General features: G+C 38.9%; 1 protein-coding gene across 1 annotated transcript in view; it reads left to right on the plus strand.

Annotated features, from left to right (window-relative positions):
* The window catches only part of dgki (diacylglycerol kinase, iota), a 105,771-nt gene that overhangs the window by 74,470 nt on the left and 9,312 nt on the right, over nucleotides 1–21,989 (plus strand). Inside the window, exons 14-26 of the mRNA XM_079262898.1 lie at nucleotides 4,518–4,643; nucleotides 5,066–5,144; nucleotides 5,290–5,345; nucleotides 6,297–6,359; nucleotides 7,386–7,459; nucleotides 9,645–9,756; nucleotides 9,839–9,925; nucleotides 14,492–14,604; nucleotides 15,463–15,525; nucleotides 17,638–17,738; nucleotides 17,967–18,046; nucleotides 18,322–18,366; nucleotides 19,882–19,951. Coding sequence (XP_079119024.1) covers nucleotides 4,518–4,643; nucleotides 5,066–5,144; nucleotides 5,290–5,345; nucleotides 6,297–6,359; nucleotides 7,386–7,459; nucleotides 9,645–9,756; nucleotides 9,839–9,925; nucleotides 14,492–14,604; nucleotides 15,463–15,525; nucleotides 17,638–17,738; nucleotides 17,967–18,046; nucleotides 18,322–18,366; nucleotides 19,882–19,951 — 1,069 coding nt within the window. The remainder of the gene's footprint in view (nucleotides 1–4,517; nucleotides 4,644–5,065; nucleotides 5,145–5,289; nucleotides 5,346–6,296; nucleotides 6,360–7,385; nucleotides 7,460–9,644; nucleotides 9,757–9,838; nucleotides 9,926–14,491; nucleotides 14,605–15,462; nucleotides 15,526–17,637; nucleotides 17,739–17,966; nucleotides 18,047–18,321; nucleotides 18,367–19,881; nucleotides 19,952–21,989) is intronic.

Here is a 21,989-nt window from a genome sequence, read left to right on the forward strand (position 1 = left end):
CTGTCGCAGAGTTGAGCGAGTGTGACGGGACATAACCGTCTCCTCCTGTTCAGTGGCTCTCAGCTCATCCCTTTGCAGGAGGAGGGGATGTTAGCATGCTTTAAAGAAAAGCAAACCAAAATGATCTATTCTCTTTTTAAGGCATTTCTGAGACCAGATATCTTTCCAGTGCTTTTTAAAGGCTGAAGAAATCTGTGAAACTTGACATGTGCTGTGAAAATATATCTATTATTCACCTCCAACACCTCTGGGAACTGCAGAGTTACTCAGTCACATTCCAGGATGTCTGAGCTCTCATCCTGTCCATTTTATCCTCTAAGCCGTGACATTTGAACCCTGTCTGACCGCCTCAAAGCACAACATGAAGAGCGGCACAGTTTCTGTTGACGTTATCGAAGTTTCCTGTAATTCCCTTTGTCCGCTCTCAGCTTAAAAGCACAAAATTACCGTCAAAAAGGCACATTTAAGCTTCTGAAACCATCACATCTCTGGACATATTCAGTGTTTAATGAATGTTCATTTATTCACCAGCTGTTGCTTTAGATTATTACATTTTTAAATGAGTGAAATATTTCTTTTAACGCAGCCAGCAATCAGTCTGGTGGTTCTCATGAGCAAATTAGGGAGTTAAGTTTTAGTCTCAGTCGTTTGCAACACAAGTAAGTGCTTTTTCACTTTTTTTTCTGGATCTCTAAAAAAGGAAAACGAGTCATCCTACAAAGTGGAGGTGTTTGAAACATGCAGGCAGGTTGCAGTCCAGATGAAATATCTGCTGTTTTGGTCTTTTGTAAGAAGCTTTTTCATTCCCTGGACACCAATTTATGTCAATTTGTAGTCATAATAAAGCATCAAATATCTCTCTGGATGAGTCTGGAAGTCACATTGTTCAGTCTTCTATTTCCTCCTTAATGTGGCCTAAACTGTATTTTATTACAGATGTATTAAAATTAAATTTAACTAATAGCAGGTAAGCAGAGTTTTATCATTAAAATATTAATTTGCATGAGAGCAAACCCATTCAGTAACATCGTCTCTGTAGCATCTTCCAAGATAAAAACCACAAAGTGCTTCCCAATAAAACAGATAAAAAGTCATAAAACTGAGCAGAAGCTGGTTTTTAGCTGCTTTTTAAAGGAGATCTAAGAGGAAGGGAGCTCCAGAGTGAAGGAGCCGCTGTTGCAGAGCTTCGGTCACATTTACTTTTCAGCTGCAAAGACTTAAAAAAAAATCAGTCTTGTCAAACTCTGCTGATGAGGCAGGGACATGAAACGTGTCCTTGTCAGCTCTGGAGTCTTCCTGAAGTGTTGGGAAAAGATGGGATGAGAGGAAATTTGTTTCAGCCATATGCAAACTTTTGGTTTTTTTGGTTTTTCTGACTTTAAAGCTTTTTTACAATTTGTTTTCCTCTCCTGTGTACTCACATCTCCTGTCTTTACTTTTAATTTCCCCGTTAAAATTTCCTTCTCTTCTCCTTACCCTGCTCTGAATTTGTCCTTTTGTTTTTGTTTTGCTACTTTCTTCTCCCTCCATTTTTGGCTTTTTTCCTCTTGTCTTCCTGTTCTTCTCACTTCCTTTCTTTCCTTTTCTCGTCTCTTCCTGACACTCAGTTGTGTTACACGCTGCTGCATCTGTTCTTCTCTCTGTGTGAGTGTGATCGTTGTGCGACGTGCTGCTGCCATTGTGAGCGTCCTTGTATCACACATGTTCTGATGCTGAGGATCTGCGTCCAAATGCAGACGAAAGTAGCGTCACATGAACGACTGAAACTGGTGACTGAGTTTAGGTTCAGTGTTTTAGATTTGACAAGCCGTTCCAGGTTTAAAAAAGATGTCCTGTGAAGTGATGAAAATCATGACTATGTCTGGCAGCAGCTCAGAGGAGACCCTGCAGATCAGCTCTGTCGTCATCAGCTCATTGTGTGTGTGTGTGTGTGTGTGTGTGTGTGTGTGTGTGTGTGTGTGTGTGTGTGTGTGTGTGTCTGTGTGTGTGTGTGTGTGTGTGTGTGTGTCTGTGTGTGTGTGTGTGTTTATTTCTTGACCCTGTCCGGAGGGAAAAAGGGAATCAGAAGCCAACGACAGAGGATGGAAAGCTCTGGTGAAAGATGAGACCTGCCTCAGTGTCAGATGAGATGTCGAGGGGGGGGGTTGGAGTTAGACAGACATGAATGATAAAGAGGATGAGGTGAGGTGTCAGGTGTGTGTTACTGCAAAATCTTTTCATTTGTGTGTGAAATGAGGTAATGTGTGTGGCGACTCCACTTTAAAAGCTGTTCTGGAGTCAAGCGTCACTTAATGGAAAGTCAGTTATTAAATCCTCTCTCTATCTTTTCCACTCTTTCTTTTGTTCACTTTTAAAGTGTTTCCACGTCTTGTATTCACATTAGCCAGAAAGATTACTGAGAGACCACATCTGCGTCAGGAACACGTCGTTTCCCATCTTTCCCAGAACTTCCTCCTTCCACCTAATTCTCCTAATGACACCTCACAACCTCTTTTTATTTGTTATAGTCCCTTTTTTTCTATCTTTTAAGCTTAAACAAACTTTTTCCACATTTTAACCCCTTTTTAGGGCGCTCAATGAAATACCTTGAAGTTAGAAATTTTAACCTAAAATTGTCCTTCTGGTATGAACCAAGACCTCCATTCTGTTACATTACCAAAAAAAAAATAGTTTCATGCTGAATATGAAAGAAAGGAAGTGATAAAAAAAAACATGAAGCGTTAAACACCTGTCAGTGATTCCCAGCCGTCAGTCCCCCAGCTCCAATAATCACAGTTTTTTTATTTAAGTTTTAAAACATTTCCTGTTTTGTAATACGTCTGTGTGAAGCTGAAGCACTTGAAACAGCCACGTTACATACAAGACACATCAGCTGCTGAGCAGTTCAGGGAACTTGAAGAAATTAGAATAATTTTTAAAGGAGCTTAACTGTGTAGAAACAGCTGATGGTCGCATGTTGTGGACACATTCACCTTCTCCGGTGTGAACTGTCTTGGGGCTCAGAGGCAAATATTCTGCTGTGGAAAGATACGTGTCAAACTGGAAACCGCATCAGTTTTAGCTTTAGTTTAAACGTCCCGGTGGGACTGCGTGTGTGTGATTTGGCATCTGAGCATGTTTCACCTTCTTGCCTAATTCAAATATTAACTAATTAAATAAATGTGGAGATTGGAACGTCTACATGTCCAGCCTTCAGTAGGCTGCATTGAAGACTGCAAGGGAATAATTTCCAGGTTATTAAGGAGATGCTGCATGACTGAAACTGAACTTTAAAGGCACTGAATGGAGGGAAAAAGCTCACAAACATCCCTCCTGAGTAGATAGTCTAAACATGACCAAAAGCGCAGTTTGATTTAAAGTACATGAAGAGCAGAGTAAAACAGAAAAGCTGAAAGTATTGTGTTTGGTTTTACTCCTGTTTCTCCAGATTTTAGTCTCTAAGGATTCAAGTTTCCAGTTGTTTTCTTGCTTGATTCACTGATGGATGTTGTGACATTTTCTACTAGAATATGTTTGTAGGACTCAGAATTTATTGTTTCATCAACAATGGAAGGAAAACATTAAATCCAGTGTTCTGGCTCGTCCACACAGTCTTCAGTAAACTACACACAGTGACCTTCATTTTAGTTTTCCAGTAATCCTCAGACTGATTTCACCTGTTCTGGGTTTGATCTTTGCTTGTTGGGTAGCAGTTGAGTCAGGTTTCCTCTCCAGCACACAGTATCTCTGACGTTGGAGTAATGGGGTCGTTTTTGTAACCTTTTCCACCTTGATGAGCACCAGCAGCTCCATGTGACAAAGGACTCAAGACAGACAGAAGATTTAACAGGTTTATTCACCAAACAGGTGTTTGATGAAAAGCTGTTGGTGAGACAGCTTATGGGATGATCCGTGAGACAGGCAAGGGGTAAACAGGCGGGATGTCGAGACGAGGAGTCCAGGAATCGAGCAGGGATCAGAACCAGGAAATCGAGCCAAAAAAACAATCTTCTGGGTAGGTGTGTGTGTGAGTCATGGCGGGAAAATACCGGAGCATTTACAATGTCCGACAATGACAGACTGAAGAGCTGCTGTATATAAAGCTGGAGAAGAAATGTGGAAGAGGTTTGATTGATTAGTAATCAGGAGACTGGAGGCTGGAGGCTGAGTGGAGTGGTCGTGTCCGTGGCAGAGCCCTGTAAGGGTCTAACACTCTGCTTCTCAGGTCTACAGAAATCTCTGCATGATCATTAATCCATTAAAACAGTGAAACTTGATTCAGATATTTTATTTCCTACCTTTATTTTAGTGTCTAATCCTCGACGTTTGCATACTTTATGTTTACAGACGGGGCATGAAACACTTTTACAAGCAAGACAATTGGTCAAAGTTTTTCATTTCGGTCCCCGTTTTGCTTACAAACAACCATTTCATAAAGAACACAGGTCAACAGACTCATTTACAGGACGGTGTTAAATTCAGCTTGAAAACACCTCAAACTGCAAACCGTTTCACATACTTGAAATGTATTTTTACAGGGTTACACCGATGAGCCGGTGTCCAAGGTTTTGTGTCATGTAGAAGATGGTTCGGTGGTGCAGCTCGACAGGTGGAACCTCCTTGTGGAGAAGAGCTCTGTTCAGCCGGAGGATGGCACACAGAAGGTCAGAGTGACTTTTTGCAGAGCTTCTAAGTGATCCAGTATTGTTTTAATAAATAAAAGCTCAGGTTAAGCAGGTCTGATCACCTTTTAAAGCATGCACATTGCATTAGCTTCTGCTGTTGTATTTATAACAGATCTTGTGCATAAAAACACAAAGCTTGTTAACGTGCACTTCCTGTAGTTTCTCCGGTGTGACTCACTGCTGTAAAACTATTTTATTAAGCAACAAGAACAGCAAGAAGTGATTAACAGTAGCAGTAAACAGCTTACCTTCAGATCAAATCGACACAATAAAACAAATAAACACTTTGTTTTCTGAAATGTCAGCTTAAATGAGTATGAGTAGGCAGATGGACACAGCTGGAGCTTTACCAGGATATTCATGCAAAAACACTCGCTGTAATATTTCCTGTGTGGCTGCAGCTTCCCCTGAATGTGTTCAACAACTACTTCAGTCTGGGCTTCGATGCTCACGTCACCCTGGAGTTCCACGAGTCCAGAGGTCTGTGAAATCTGTTTTCAGTGCCTTTTTTTTTTTTATCTATACACATATTCCATGTCATTCAAAGTTTTAGTGAAACTTTTAATCCCACCGTGTTCGCAGCATGTTTAACATATTTCTATCTGCCTCCCTGCTTGTCGTCCAGAGGCCAACCCGGAGAAGTTCAACAGCCGCTTCCGCAACAAGATGTTCTATGCAGGAGTGAGTCTCCCACACAGAGAAAAGCTCTTCTTTTTCTTTGTTGTAATGACACACACTTGTGTAGGAGGAATGAAAAGGGAACTTTCAGAAATGCAAGAAAGAATATAAACATGTCTTAAAGAGAAAATATAATTATTCAACAAGAAATCAGTTGTTTTCTAGATGCATGCCGCTTTCAGAGAGATGGACTTTCTTTTTACAGTTGTGCTCATATGTATTCATACCGTTTCATGAAAGAAAAGGCTGAATTTACAACAGTCACTCAAAAAAGGAACAATAACTAAAAATTTGCAAAAATATAATTTAGTAATATAAGACAGTTTTTTCATTTAATTAAGTTTAAGAAAGAAAGAAAAAACAAACAAACAAATTGGTCCTGGACAAATTCGAGCACTTTTCTGTTGAACAGTGGGACAAAATACCTGTCAACAGGTGCAGAAGTCTGACTGAGAGGAACAGAAAACACCTGACTGGAGCGGAAACATTAAAGGATTGTTCAACTAAATATTAGTTTATGAGTGATGTAATATGTAATAAATTATTTGATTTGTTTGCTTTTTTAAAAAATATATTTCCATTGAACCAGAATTAGAAAATAATTTTTTTATTTATTATTACTTTAGTCAATTTCATCTTATTTTACAGGCAGCTGTTTTTTTTCCTTCTTTAATGAAAGGGGATGAATAAATATGAGCACAACTGTAACTTCTATGAAAATAAATCTAAAGTGTCAAACATAGAAGAAGGGAGTTAAATTTGTAGCTCATGTGATTCATCCGACAGCCGGTAAAAGGTGTGAGGTGTAAGGACGACATGATGGGAAGGAGTTGGAGCGGAAGCGTGCATGGGAACGATCGCATTTTCACGAGGGAAATGTGATGAGCTGTAATTCTGTTTAATTGAGTCCATTTTCCTCTGTTTACACACTTGTGTTTGTGTGTTTGTGTGCAGGCTGCCTTCTCAGATTTCCTCCAGAGGAGCTCCAGGGATTTGTCCAAGCACGTCAGAGTGGTGGTGAGTGTTAACACACACTCTCTCTCTCGGCCCGTATCGTCTTCCATGTCGCCATGTCTCAGCCGCAGGTTGAACCGGGTGATTAAACAAGCCGTCCTTCAACTGCTCTTTAGCGCTGGTCAGGCTGAGGTGTCCCTCAGTGAAGCTATAAAACCTCAGCAGGGCCTCCTGAACACTGAGAACTGGAGCAGCAACTGTAGGTTGATGATTTAACCTTTAGCAAAATGTGATAAACTGGCACAAAAGGTCTAAAAATAACACATTTAATGAGTTTTCTTCCTTTTATTACATCACTCTGGACACCAACTTGAGTAACAAGTTTATTATTCGGTGTATTTTCTAGGAGACGGATCCCAGCAGGCAACATTCATGTAGTTTTCTTCTTTTGATATTTAAAAACCTCCAACTTCACTACTGTTTCTTTTTCACCGTCAAGCCTGCAGTTGCACTGAAGACATTCATCTTGAAGCTAAAACAAATGCATGTGTTCCTGTGAAAGAGGCTCAAAAAGATCCTAAAACAGCCAAGAAGTGGACTTTTTAGCCAATGCTCTTCGATCAGGAGGAGATAGTGGAGTGTTTTTAGCTGCTGGTGTTTTCATGTCCATCATAAAGCTGGGATGTTTCACTCACTCAAAAATGCAGCTTCCATTTTCTTCCTGATTTTTGTTCTTATTTACTTTTAATGAAGGTTATAATTATTTAATCATTCCTCTAAACGCATATTCCTGAAAGTATTTGTTTCTTGGCTGAGAAATGATGCAGGTGTTTGATTTAGAAGATGAAGAGCATCCTGTAGAGAGCTGACTGTGATGCAAATCTCAACGTGCATCAGCCTCTTTTGTTCCAGTTTTCTCATCAAAACTAGATAAAAACAAGAGCGAGTGCATCAAAACCAGCAAAATCACCAACAGAACACCATTTAGAACCAAATCAACTCTCTGATAATGAAAGGAAGCAGGATATCTGGCCTTAAATCAAGAAATGACTCAAACAACCAGTTTTCTCCTTTTTCTGTCTTTCCCAGTGTGACGGCACGGACCTAACACCCAAGATCCAGGAGCTGAAATTTCAGTGCATAGTTTTTCTCAACATTCCAAGGTGGGTAAAATAAAACAGAGGCGAGAACCGGTTTGTGCTCCCAAAAAAACATGGAAACAAGCCAACACTTGATAATAGTTGTTTCCTGTGCTGGGAAAATGATTGAAACCGTCAACATGCCTGCTGAAGTGTTTTGTTTTTATCTGCGCCACTTGTGGAGACGGCTGCCTCTGGTTTAAACAGATGCTAATACAGTTTGTACTTGACTTATTGATTTAGAGACACACTTGATCTGGTGCACCTTGATTTATTCACTGAGAAACTTGTTGAGAGTTTTGTCTAAACTGCACTAAAATAAGGAAAGGCAAGTTTATTTGTATAGCACTTTTCATGTACAGGACAATTCAAAGTGCTTTACATGAAACATTAAAAGTATTACAGAAAAAAAAAGCATAAAAGAAAATACAAATAACAAAATCATAATAAAATCATAAATTATATTAAACTAATTAAAAGTAGAATTAAGTAAAAGTTACTGTGCAGATGTCATGCATAGGCGCATGAGAAAAGAAATGTTTTTAACCTGGATTTAAAAGTTTCTACATTTGATGAAAGTTTAATCTCCACTGGCAGATTATTCCACTTGTTTGCAGCGTAACAGCTAAATGCCGCTTCTCCGTGTTTAGTCTGGACTGTGGTCTGGACTAGTTGACCAGAGTCTTTGGATCGAAGAGCTCTGCTTGGTTAAATAAATTACATCTAACCTACACACTCAGAAATAAATCAGTCTGTATCTATAAATGGGCTGTTTTCCATATTCTGTAAATTCTGGTGTACCACAGGGTAGCTGCCCTTCTTCTTCTACCCTTTCGTCGATTTAATCTACACTGATGACTTTCTGTGCATGTCGTCATCTCCTGATGACATCACAGCAGTATGTATATATACATATATATATATATATATATATATATATATATATATATATATATATATATATATATATATATATATATATATATATATATACACACACACACACACACACACACACACACACACACACACACACACACACACACACACACACACACATGTATGTTCAGCAGTGCAGCTGAAAGAAGTCCTCTGAACAGACATTTCTTCTAACAAAACTTGTCCTTAACCTAAAAAAACAAAGTTTACTACTTTCGAATACAGAACCAAAGGACTTAAAATAACAAATTAAAAGCTTTTTCTGAAGTAAAGAGTTTTCAACAGGTTTTAGATGTTAAAATGTTGGATGATTGGCTCTTTAAATTGGTCATTTATTCAGAGTAATAGCACACCATGTATGAGTTGATGAGTAGCTGGTTTTTGGAGCGAAGTCAGGCATTAATAAGTCAAGTACTGCAATGCCAGTTGGGGCAAAACAGCTAATAGTGAGAAAGAAAATCCTCTAAAGGCAGAAAATATGGCAGCAGGGATGGTTTTTGAAGAGTGTAAACAATAAGGGCTGTTCATAACAAGCTCTAATCAGTGTGAGAAAGACAGTCGATACCAGAAAACCTGCAGGAACTTATGATGTCGGACTAAAATTAAACTACAGATTGTTTGTTTTTCTTCTGTAAAAACTTGTTTTCTTGATGGATGAAGGATTTCTAGTTGATATGTATTGTGTAGGTTTGAAGTGTGTTTACATGCCTTTCTCCCACTTAAAATAAAGTGATATTTTAATGTTTAGAATCCTTGAAGAAAAAACACTTTCCCTGAATAAAATGATAGATTAAATCAAGTATTAATGTTGGAGAAGTTTCCACATTGTATGGTCATAAATCATGCTAAGTGCCTCATTGTTCTGGATATGACTTAAACAGCCTTTAATTTACATTAGAGTTGCCTGGATTTATTGGATGTGGTCATGCCTTTAATGCTGAACTGAATATCAGACAGAACCATATATCGTATTACATGATCAAAAGTTCAATCTAATTATAATTATTCAGCTTTTCCCGCTGGAGTGGGCGAGCAGTCCAAAAGACATAAAATTAAGACATGGTCAGCTCTCTAGTCAAGCCAACTGATGAAACTCCTGTAACAGAGCCATTGTGGGTGGATTTTGTTCACCAATGCAGACTGGTGCCAGTCCAGTTTAGCCTCTTTTTAAGTGAGAATCCAGTCTGATGTGTTAGAAATGCTGATTTGCTGTTAATATTGTGTGAAGAACCACATGTTTCCAGTCTGAAATGTTGTCACTCATGTGCAGGTACTGCGCTGGCACCATGCCGTGGGGAAACACCGGCGACCATCGGGACTTTGAGCCGCAGCGCCATGACGATGGCTGCATTGAGGTTATCGGCTTTACAATGGCCTCGCTGGTAAGAAAAAGAAGAAATCTTCAGCGTTTTTGTTTCTTTTTCTCTGTTGTCTTGTGAAAGAAGTCTGTCTGTTGTCCACCAGGCTGCGCTACAGGTTGGCGGACACGGGGAAAGACTTCACCAGTGCAGAGAAGTCGTCCTCACCACCTACAAGACTGTACCTGTCCAGGTGTTTACACGCATTTTCCTGCACCACACATTTACTGTACAGTTGCATCAGAAACAGATGACCCAGAGGACATTTCAGACTCAACAATGAAGCATTTTTATCATCTGTGCTTCATTATATCATTAAGAGAAAAACATGAGAAATCTTTGTAGATGAGAAACAAACCAAAAACGCCGAGATGAGGAGCAGGAATAACCATAAACTCATCTAACCATGCCCCTTCTCCATACCCCAGTGGATATAACAGATAACATACGCTGTCTTTCCTTTATTTAACATTTATAAAATTACAACTTGCAGGTGTTTCCATTGAATGTTCTTCAGCAATAAGCTATAATAGCTTATGCCATGTCGCCATGTTGCCATGAAATCATATGGACATGTAGACATGTAGCCATGAAGTCATGTAGCCATGTAGCCATGTAGCCATGTTGCCATGAAGTCATATAGTGATGAAGCCATGTAGCCATGAAGCCATGTAGCCATGTTGCCATGAAGTCATATAGTGATGAAGCCATGTAGCCATGTTGCCATGAAGTCATATAGTGATGAAGCCATGTAGCCATGAAGCCATGTAGCCATGTTGCCATGTTGCCATGAAGTCATATAGTGATGAAGCCATGTAGCCATGAAGCCATGTAGCCATGTAGCCATGTAGACATGTAGCCATGAAGTCATGTAGCCATGAAGCCATGTAGCCATGAAGTCATGTAGCCATGTAAACATGTAGACATGTAGCCATGAAGCCATGTAGCCATGAAGCCATGTAGCCATGAAGCCATGTAGCCATGAAGCCATGTAGCCATGTAGCCATGTAGACATGTAGCCATGAAGTCATGTAGCCATGAAGTCATGTAGCCATGTAGCCATGTAGCCATGTAGCCATGAAGCCATGTAGCCATGAAGCCATGAAGCCATGTAGCCATGTAGACATGTAGCCATGAAGCCATGTAGCCATGAAGCCATGTAGCCATGAAGTCATGTAGCCATGTAGCCATGTAGCCATGTAGACATGTAGCCATGAAGTCATGTAGCCATGAAGTCATGTAGCCATGTAGCCATGTAGACATGTAGCCATGAAGTCATGTAGCCATGAAGTAATGTAGCCATGAAGCCATGTAGCCATGAAGTCATGTAGCCATGTAGCCATGAAGCCATGTAGCCATGTAGACATGTAGCCATGAAGCCATGTAGCCATGAAGTCATGTAGCCATGTAGCCATGTAGCCATGTAGACATGTAGCCATGAAGCCATGTAGCCATGAAGCCATGTAGCCATGTAGCCATGTAGCCATGGAGCCATGGAGCCATGAAACCATGTAGCCATGAAGTCATGTAGCCATGTAGCCATGTAGACATGTAGCCATGAAGCCATGTAGCCATGAAGCCATGTAGCCATGTAGCCATGTAGACATGAAGCCATGAAGTCATGTAGCCATGTAGCCATGTAGCCATGAAGTCATGTAGCCATGTAGCCATGAAGCCATGTAGCCATGTAGACATGTAGCCATGAAGCCATGTAGCCATGAAGCCATGTAGCCATGAAGTCATGTAGCCATGAAGCCATGAAGCCATGAAGCCATGAAGCCATGAAGCCATGAAGTCATGTAGCCATGTAGCCATGTAGCCATGTAGCCATGTAGCCATGAAGCCATGTAGCCATGAAGCCATGTAGCCATGTAGCCATGTAGCCATGAAGCCATGAAGCCATGTAGCCATGAAGCCATGAAGCCATGAAGCCATGAAGCCATGTAGCCATGTAGCCATGAAGCCATGAAGTCATGTAGCCATGTAGCCATGAAGTCATGTAGCCATGTAGCCATGTAGCCATGAAGCCATGAAGCCATGAAGTCATGTAGCCATGTAGCCATGAAGCCATGTAGCCATGTAGCCATGAAGCCATGTAGCCATGAAGCCATGAAGCCATGAAGCCATGAAGCCATGAAGCCATGAAGCCATGTAGCCATGTTGCCATGTAGCCATGAAGTCATGTAGCCATGTAGCCATGTAGCCATGAAGCCATGAAGCCATGAAGTCATGTAGCCATGTAGCCATGAAGTCATGTAGCCATGGAGTCATGGAGTCATGGAGTCATGTAGCCATGGAGCCATGAAGTCATGTAGCCATGTAGCCATGAAGTCATGTAGCCATGGAGCCATGAAGTCATGTAGCCATGTTGCCATGAAGCCATGTAGCCGCATGGCCACATGGATTTTTGGGTTGTTTGTTTTTATTTTTCCTGTTCCTGTTTGGTCCTGCAGAATTTCTACAAAACTATGAAGCTCAACATTTCTCTCTTTTTGCAGCGTTTAAGTTTTAAAACATCATTAAAAACCTGAGTTTCCTGCTGAGATTCTGAGAATCACCGGGTAGCTGTAAATTCATTATATATGTTCGCTCTGGGTTTAGTAGGACATTTATCATGCAGGCTTGCTACCTTTAACTATAAATCCTGTAATTTTCATCCTACCTTGTCATATATATTTCATTCTATTACATTAATATTTATATTGAGCTCTATTACATGTATTTCAAGCACTTTTAGTAGGAAATACTGCTTTTAAATAGCAGCTTAGACTGTAAGGCAAGCTGCTGTCTGACTGTGTCCTGACTTTATTAAAGATGATGGACTGAGCTGAAGTGGAAATGTGACCAATAAAAATCTAAGATTGAATTTAGGAGTCATGGTCACTGTGTCCTCCAGGCTGCAGAGGAGAGGGGCCATCTGGCAGACCTGCTATGTTTGGAGCTGCATTAGTGCTCATGGCATAAGTGACTTACATGTAAGAGGACATTATAGGTACTGAGCTGTGTGTGTTGGGGTGACATGTGCAGCCATTAAGTCTTCCTTTTTCTTCTAAACAAATCCAGTAACAATCAACATAAATTATACCATCATGGCTTCATAAACGCGACCTGCCAGCTGCATAGACTTGCAACATACTTTCTTTATTAGGCACAATTATCAACAAAAATATGTAAATAGGCTTCACATTACACGAGTCAGAAAACATTTAACTCCTGTTGGTAATAATGAACTTTTTTGTTCTTTCTGGTCATTTTACCCTCAAGTTTGCAACATTCGGGTTCATATGTGTCTTTTTCTGTAGAAATATGTTTACCTTAATTTAACTTAAATATTAACATAAAACTACTGACACATTTACGACCCTTTTAGGTCATTAGTGGACAAAAACTGCTGTGAAATATTTAAATTATATTTTCTCTTTCAGATTTTTATGCTTGAATTTATCAGCCAACTAGTTATTCATTTTTTTCAAACCTTTTAAGTATCAGTTTTATGACATGATGTCAGTGTTTACATCGAAAGAAAAGTTGATTCAAAGATCTTTGAGCAAAATATACGTCAAGATTTTTCATCTGTAATATTTCAAAATAAGATAAGATTTACTTTATTTATCACAATAGGGAAATTGAATTGTATAAATATAAATACTGTACATACAGTATAAATAGATAGATAGACAGATAAATAGATAGATAGATCCTATATACACACACATAGCAGCAAATATTGACATAGCATAGAAATGACATAAAAAATTAAACACGGTTAATATGACTGAATACCGGTAGGTTTGTAGAGATGATGCATTAATGCAGTTATGTGTGACAGATAGAGATGATTTAAAGAGTCTGATGGCAGGAATGATTCCCGTACCAGTGTTTGGGATATGACTGTTTTTGTTCTGTAAAGACCTGAAAGGGAAGGAGATGAAAGCCACATACAAGAGTTATGTTGCAAAAACTGACCATAAAATCATCAAGGAGAAATAAATCCACAGATCTCCACTTGTTTTTAATGTCATTTATTATGCTGCAGCAGGAAAACAGGTTCAGCAGAGTCTGTGAGTCTGCAGCTGTTTTTACAATTCATTCCTCCTCCAAGAGCTTTTTTACTCTACTCAAGTTCTCAGCTCCCAACTCAGACTGAACCTGTGACCGGTGCATGCATGAAAACAGTTCAAAGTAGTGGAAACTAACCCTGATCTCAATAAGAAGTAAGCCGTTATCAGACTGTAGCCTAAACTAACCTTCACCTGGAGTCAGACTGGTTCTGCAAAGTCTTTATAAACACACAATATGAGTCTCTGGTGCAACTTTCAGAATAAATTTAAACTGATTTTTATGCTCGTACCTTTCTTCTAAATTATTTCTAATCTCTAGGCCTGTTTGTTTACATCTCTTTCCTTTTATAAAGCGCTTTAAATAACATTTGTCTGAAAATTGTTATTTAAATCAAGTGCGAATGTAAATTTCTCCAACAGTAAACTTCAGTAATTCATCACCTCTGATCCCAAACTATAACATTTAGAGAAACGTGGTGTAACACAGTGGTAAACATGGCTTTGCTTTTCTGTAACATATTGATTGTTTATTTTCTGTAAACAATAACATCACTTGTAAGAAGAGAAGCTTAAAGAAAACAATGGAAATCACAATAATTTGTTGTGAAACCCTTCTGCTGCATCATGATGACACTCACGGCTCAAGCACAACGTAACCTGCTTTTTTCTCCTTTCATCAATCATCTGTGTGTGTGTAGGTGGACGGGGAGCCTTGTCGACTGGCTCCATCCACTCTCCGCATTTCGCTTCGAAATCAGGCCAACATGGTCCAGAAGAGCAAGAGACGCACCTCAGTGCCCCTGCTGAACGAGTGAGTCACTCGCACACACGTGTAAAGATGGAGGAAGTAGGGCAGCGGTGTTGTAAAAGCCTGGTTTGCAGAGTGAGTCATACAATCTGTTTCGTGAGCTGGCATTCACTCCTCGTCTCTTCAGCTCGCCAAACCACAATCAAAGGAGGGATATGTAATGTTGTCCACTCAAATTAATCAGAAGAAGAGCATTGCGTTTATCTCCGGTGACTCGCCGGCATGTGATACGGTGTGGTTTTTCCTTCACCGAGCCAGATGAGGAGACCTTTATTGACTTATTTCAGGGATAAAGCCGCTGTGTATGGAGTTTATCCTTCTGTATAAAATATCTGGTGGCTACTAACACTCCTCTATCGCTGCAGCGCTAATAGTTCTTGTATATCTTTGTGCGTTTACATGTGAGTCTATTTTCAGCTGTTTGTACCAGTCAGCGAGCTACAGTAGATGTGCATGTGAGGAGCAGGAAAGTCTAGCAATTTCATGCAGTATCTAGTGGCACTGCTACTGCTATGTGACTGTACTCTGCTATCAATGTTTGTCTACTTACCTTTTGGGCTTTTCTCCGTCTGTCCCTCCTCCTGTCTCTCTTCTTTTTGTCTCGTCCTCTTTCTCTTTCATTATTTCATCCCCCTGGAATATTCCTGATTATTATTTTTATTTGTCTCCTTCTCTTTTATTCCTTTTCCCCCCCTCCTTTTCTTTCTAATTAACTCTTCTTTGGTCATCTCTCACCATCTTTTCTTTCTCCCCTTGCCACCTCTCTCATGTCATCTCCTCTTCTGCTCCTCTTCTTTCCGTCCTCACCGCCATACATTCCTCCTCTCTTCTGTGCGGGTGTGTGTGCGTGTGCGGCCGTAGTATTCAGAAGGTGTGTGCAGCTGATCTGCGCCGCCTCTCTGCTCCCCCCGACTCCTTCTCTGTGTAAGTACCTCAGCCCTCTGTCACCGTATGCTTGTTTTGCTTCGTGGACATGTGAGTGGACGAGTCGGTGCTGCTGCGTCATGTTTTGTTTCTCAGGTTTGACCAACATTTAAATTTCTGATCTGGTTTCCAGCTCTGTCTGACTTATTTTGTCTTAATCATTACTATTTTTTAAAGCAATGAAACAGAAACCACTTTATTATTATTTATTTTTTTCTTAGTTTTTACCCCATCATTGTGAGGGAAATTGAATTTCTAAAGCCGACTTGCTTCTGTATTTGACAAGTGAACCTTAGCATGGGACTGGCTTCTTCCAGAGGCAGTAACCTTCAGGGAACCCTTAGGGAACGGGTCCCCTTTGGTGTCTTAAAGGTTAGAAATCTTCACAGGAACATTCACAGGAAGTTAAAAGCTTTGTAACCTTCAGGGAACCTCCAAGGATCGCTTCCTAAATGTTCCTGTTTGGATGAAAAATGTCAAATTGGCCTAAAAAATATTTCGGTCTAAAAAAATAGTTATTTTTAACAATGTAGTTCAAAACAAAACAGGAACTTACCATCTAGCAGTGCAGTGGAGATGTCACAGTAAAGATCTACACACGGGATTTTTTACTGTTAGCAGTGAGTTTTCCTCCATATTTTCTATTTTTACTGGCGATGGATCTGGCGCTGCTGGAACTTTATTGTCCAGAATAATGTTGCACAAGCTGCTGAACTTAAGGGACAATTTATATGCTCTACAACACAATGGAAACAACAACGTATGTTCAGTCAGAGGCTTCTTCAGGTAGTTATAAGATTAGAAAGATGACAGTCACAACAATGACTGATAAATACTTAATTAAAACAACATAAAATGTAAATAATTTTACTTCAGGTGATTAAAAACGTATTTTTAATTCAATTTCTTTTTCATTTGATTAATATGAATGCCTGGAAAAATATGAACATCTGCATCATCAGTGATTAATTTATGATGATATTTTATCAGTGGATAGATTGAGTTTACTTTTTTCCTAATCAGATCATTGATCCACAGAAAGAAATGATACTGTTACTGTTATTAAAAAAACAGGCCATTAACTACAAAAAAGTTTTTGCTTTTAAGAACATGATCTTTCTTTAAGTATGTGGAGGAAAAAAGGAGTGTATTTTTTTGTTTTCCTTCCTACATATGCTGAACTTAATCTGTTTCTGGTTGTAGCAAAGAAATAAAAATAATAAAAACATTTTTGATGTCTTGGAAATGAATAGCCTCTTGTGATGTTCATGTTGCATCAGACTTAAAAGCACCGAACCGACTCCTGGTCTGGACAGGAGAAAATAAAATGTTTCTAAAAGGGGGAAAATGTCAGATGTTGGTCAAACCTGCTGTGTTGTGTCGAATGGAAGCTTTTCATTGTGCTGTTTCCAGTGAGAGAACAAAAAGAGAGAACGAGTGTATGGCAGCATGCTGGAGTCTTTCCACTTCTCAGTCGGCTTCTGCCTTTTGTCTCGATGCTTTTCCCGCTGTAGTCTGTTTACCTTTAGTTTCCCCTGAGCTCTGCTCCCTTACACCTGCACGCTCCATGTTTATGACCTCTGCTTATGGAAAAGCTGTTTTCATGTTTTATGTTAGTTTTGCCTGAGACAAAAAACACTGAAATAGAAACAGTTGATACGATTTTTGTTTCTTTGCAGGTAATATTTGTGTAAATTCAGCTTTGGGGACAGGAGATTTCTAAACTCTGATGTCTTTGCTTCCTGTCTGACATCTTTTTTACTGATCATCTGACTCAATCGGACTTATTTCTCTCTTAAACTTTAAATGTGTTGGCTTGAGGATGTTCATTCTTTCTATATTTTGCAAGTAAAGGCAGATTTTTACAGGCAGTAGTTATCATAAAAATCCCACTCAGTTCAGAAACACTCAGGCTGGAACTGAAAGCGTAAAACTAAACAGATGAGGAAGCAAATTTACAAGTTACGCGACAAAATTTAGATCTGGTTTGTGATTTGCGTGTCTATGCGTGTCTGTGTGTGCATGTATGCATATGCGTGCCCTCATCATCGCGTGCTCGGGCGTGTCTGAATTGTGTGTGTGCGCACGGACATGGACTTGCTTTTCTTCCAGTCCCCACGCAGTGCCGGATCGTCTGCGTCTTCGAGTGAATTGGATCGGCCTCCAGGAGTACGACAGGCTGCAGTACGACAAAGAGCGGCTGCGAGACATCTGTGAGCCATCTTTTTATCCTCATCTGAATGAACGTTTCTGCAAACAGTGGATAAACTGCAGCACTAGCAGACAAGCTGCATCATTTTTGGATGTTTTTTTTTATTCTGAACACAGCTTTCTGAGATAATAATATGCAAATATTGTTTTTAGAACTTCATTCTGCTGCCACCAAGTGTTAAAAAACATCATATTTTGGTGCCTAAAATAACCACTTGTGTGTTTTCCAGCAATCCCAGTTGGTATTGTGGTGGTGAGAGGAGACTGTGACCTGGAAACTTGCAGACTCTATATTGACAGATTACAGGAGGCAAGTCTTCATCTTCATCCTCATCAGTCTGCTTACCATCACTTTAATTTCCCCTCCTTGCTCTGCTCCTTTCTCTTCATCATTATTTCATGGCCCAGGCCACCTCATCCTCTCCTTCCTGTTATTTATAGATGGGTAAATGACCTGTGAATGCTCTGTCGATGTGTGTGTCATGTGGGGAAACATTGGCTAACTGATTTAAACGTATGGAAGTTTCCTGATGTTCATGCTTTGGCTGCTTGTTAACCTTGAAACCTGTCCGCTGTGCTTGCTAGGATTTACACCAGGCGCCATCTACTGGCCACAGAGTGCACTACCAGGTACATGACTGACCGTGTCTTTTTCTGCAAGCGCTGAAAAGACACTTGTGCATTATTTGTGATTTATTTAGGTTCTTTTGCTGTTACTCAGAGACTTGTTGATGGGTGTTAAAGTGAACTCTAGAAAACATTACACCCTGTAGAATGAAGCTCATAACATAGAATAACAAGCTGCATACAGTAAGCTTCACCCACTTTAAGATCCTTTGTGATCAAGGTTTGCTCATACAGAAAATGAAAGAGAAACAGAGTGATTGCTTTGTTTCCATTGCAGACAAAATGAAACTAAAACCTCTGTCTTTCCAGTTTTCTATCAGCTGATATGTATCCGATTTCTATTATAGGCCTGAAACTCTTTGCAGAAAAAAGATGCCACTAAAACATTTACCGCTTTTTCAAAGCTGCACAACCTTGAGACAATAAGGAGCAGGGATGTCTGGTTTTAGATGATTCCTGCTACGACACACCTCGCTCAAATAAAATGTCCACAACAAGCCTGTTAATAAGCTACGAGTCTGAATCTAAAATCTGCAGGACTGGAGATGGAGCTCCCTGATGGATAGATTTAAATTCTCACAAGGCGTAAGTGTGAGTGGGTGCTGGCCCTGTGACGGACTGGTGACCCGTCCAGGGTGTATTCTGCCTCTCGTCTGCTAACTGCTGGGGTTAAGGTCCTGCTTCCCTTCCAGCCTGAACTGGAATAAGTTGGATGGACTGCATGCATATCTAAAGATGCCCAGCAGTATCCTCTTCTTTCTCAGGCATGCCTTTGTGATGTGTGCAAGATGTGGTTTAACCACAGGTCACATTTCCACTGTTTGGCCCTCCGTCCCAGATGCCTCCGAGCCCGGAGACGTTGGTGTTGTCGTGGACAAGGCCGATGAAGGACGTATCCTGATGCATTGATGTCTCAGGGATCTAAAATCATGGCTGTCCAGCTTGCAGCCTTTGATACGGCAGATACGTTTGACATCCTGCTCCGCAGAGGGAGAAATATACAAAACCCTTCCAGTCATTCTGTCACAGGAATAGTTTAAACATTTTAAAACTTTTTTTGTACATATTTGTTAATAAAATGGAAATTCTTGGGGTTTTTTTGGATGCTACTCCATCTGCTTGGACATGTCGACCATGATTTAAATTTTTTAGACTCATTATTAGCCCCAAATTGTCCAGAATTTTTTAAAATGTGTTGCAGGCCTGAAATAAAAGGAGGATGTATATTAGTAGAGTTCAGATAACGTAAAAATCACTGTTATTTAGTTTGTTTTCTTTCTTTTTGAATTTTGCAACCAGTTTCAGTTCTTTCTGATGAGAGGTTGTTCCTCACGTAACCGACATGCTTTCTTATCGTCCTCTTTGTCTCTTTTCTGCTACTCCCTGTGCTTCTCAGAATAATACACTCATCTCTTCTCTTTTACTTCTGTCTCTGAATTAATTCTGCCATGCAAACTTTTTTACATCTGCTGGATTGTTTCACAAAGCGAGAAGTCTGACAGTGTGTTTCCCCTGCAGGATGAGAGCAGAGGCGTCCCCAGGACCAGTTCAACCAGTCGGCTTTCTCCCAACTGGAGCTTCCTGGATTGTGAGTTCCTGAAATATTACAGTGGCTTGTTAAAATACTTTCTGTGTGTGTGTGTTTGTGTGTGTGAACCTGTAATATTGAGTTTTGTTTACAGAAAATAGCCCAAATTAATAAAGTGAAATGAATGAAAGAAGAGATCGTTAAATAGATCAATAGCTGAGAAACTTATTAAAAATAAAAAAGTACTTTGCACGGCCACGTTTTGCAGAAGTTTCTGCTGCAAGTCTGTTAGCGTGTGCTTTCTATGAGCTCAGCAGATCCTGACATGCAGGAAAGAGGCAACAATTTAAACCTGGGTTCTTTGCATCAAGAAGCTGCAGTATTTGTTTATGGCGCAGCTGATGTACCAGTTGAGCAAAATGTTTCTCTTCTGATGCTTTAGTAGAATGCTGAGGATCCTTTAGGTCTTTATTATTTATTTTATTCATTGTTATATTTTTATTATTGTCTATGATCTATGATCCATGTTCCATGTTGCGCTATTGCACCAAGAAAAGTCCCAGTTTGTGGAACATTTCACTGACAATGGTAATAATACCGATTCTGATTTTAAATCTGATGCTGATTCTAAATCTTATTCTGGATCTAAATCTGATTATAAATATAAATCTTATTCTGATTCTGGTTCTAAATCTGATTCTAAATCTAAATCTGATTCTAAATATAAATCTTATTCTGATGCTGATTCTGGATTTAAATCTGATTCTAAATATAAATCTGATTCTGATTCTAAATCTGATTCTAAATCTAAATCTTATACTGATTCTGGATCTAAATCTGATTCTAAATCTAAATCTTATTCTGATGCTGATTCTAAATCTGATTCTAAATATAAATCTGATTCTGATTCTAAATCTGATTCTGGATCTAAATCTGATTTTAAATCTAAATCTTATACTGATTCTGGATCTAAATCTGATTCTAAATCTAAATCTTATTCTGATGCTGATTCTAAATCTGATTCTGGATCTAAATCTGATTCTAAATATAAATCTGATTCTGATTCTAAATCTGATTCTGAATCTAAATCTGATTCTAAATCTAAATCTTATTCTGATGGTGATTCTAAATCTGATTCTGGATTTAAATCTGATTCTAAATATAAATCTTATTCTGATTCTGGTTCTAAATCTGATTCAAAATATAAATCTTATTCTGGTGCTGATTCTAAATCTGATTCTGGATTTAAATCTGATTCTAAATATAAATCTGATTCTGATTTTAAATCTGATTCTGGATCTAAATCTGATTCTAAATCTTATTCTGATTCTGGTTCTAAATCTGATTCTAAATCTAAATCTTATTCTGATGGTGATTCTAAATCTGATTCTGGATTTAAATCTGATTCTAAATATAAATCTTATACTGATTCTGGATCTATATCTGATTCTAAATCTAAATCTTATTCTGATGCTAATTCTAAATCTGATTCTGGATTTAAATCTGATTCTAAATATAAATCTGATTCTGATTCTAAATCTGATTCTGGATCTAAATCTGATTCTAAATCTAAATCTTATACTGATTCTGGATCTAAATCTGATTCTAAATCTAAATCTTATTCTGATGCTGATTCTAAATCTGATTCTGGATTTAAATCTGATTCTAAATATAAATCTGATTCTGATTCTAAATCTGATTCTGAATCTAAATCTGATTCTAAATCTAAATCTTATTCTGATGGTGATTCTAAATCTGATTCTGGAGTTAAATCTGATTCTAAATATAAATCTTATTCTGATTCTGGTTCTAAATCTGATTCAAAATATAAATCTTATTCTGATGCTGATTCTAAATCTGATTCTGGATTTAAATCTGATTCTAAATATAAATCTGATTCTGATTTTAAATCTGATTCTGGATCTAAATCTGATTCTAAATCTAAATCTTATTCTGATTCTGGTTCTAAATCTGATTCTAAATCTAAATCTTATTCTGATGGTGATTCTAAATCTGATTCTGGATTTAAATCTGATTCTAAATATAAATCTTATTCTGATTTTGATTCTAAATCTGATTCAAAATATAAATCTTATTC

Source organism: Telmatherina bonti, assembly GCF_933228915.1.
Source record: "Telmatherina bonti genome assembly, chromosome: 23".
NCBI lineage: Eukaryota > Metazoa > Chordata > Actinopteri > Atheriniformes > Telmatherinidae > Telmatherina > Telmatherina bonti.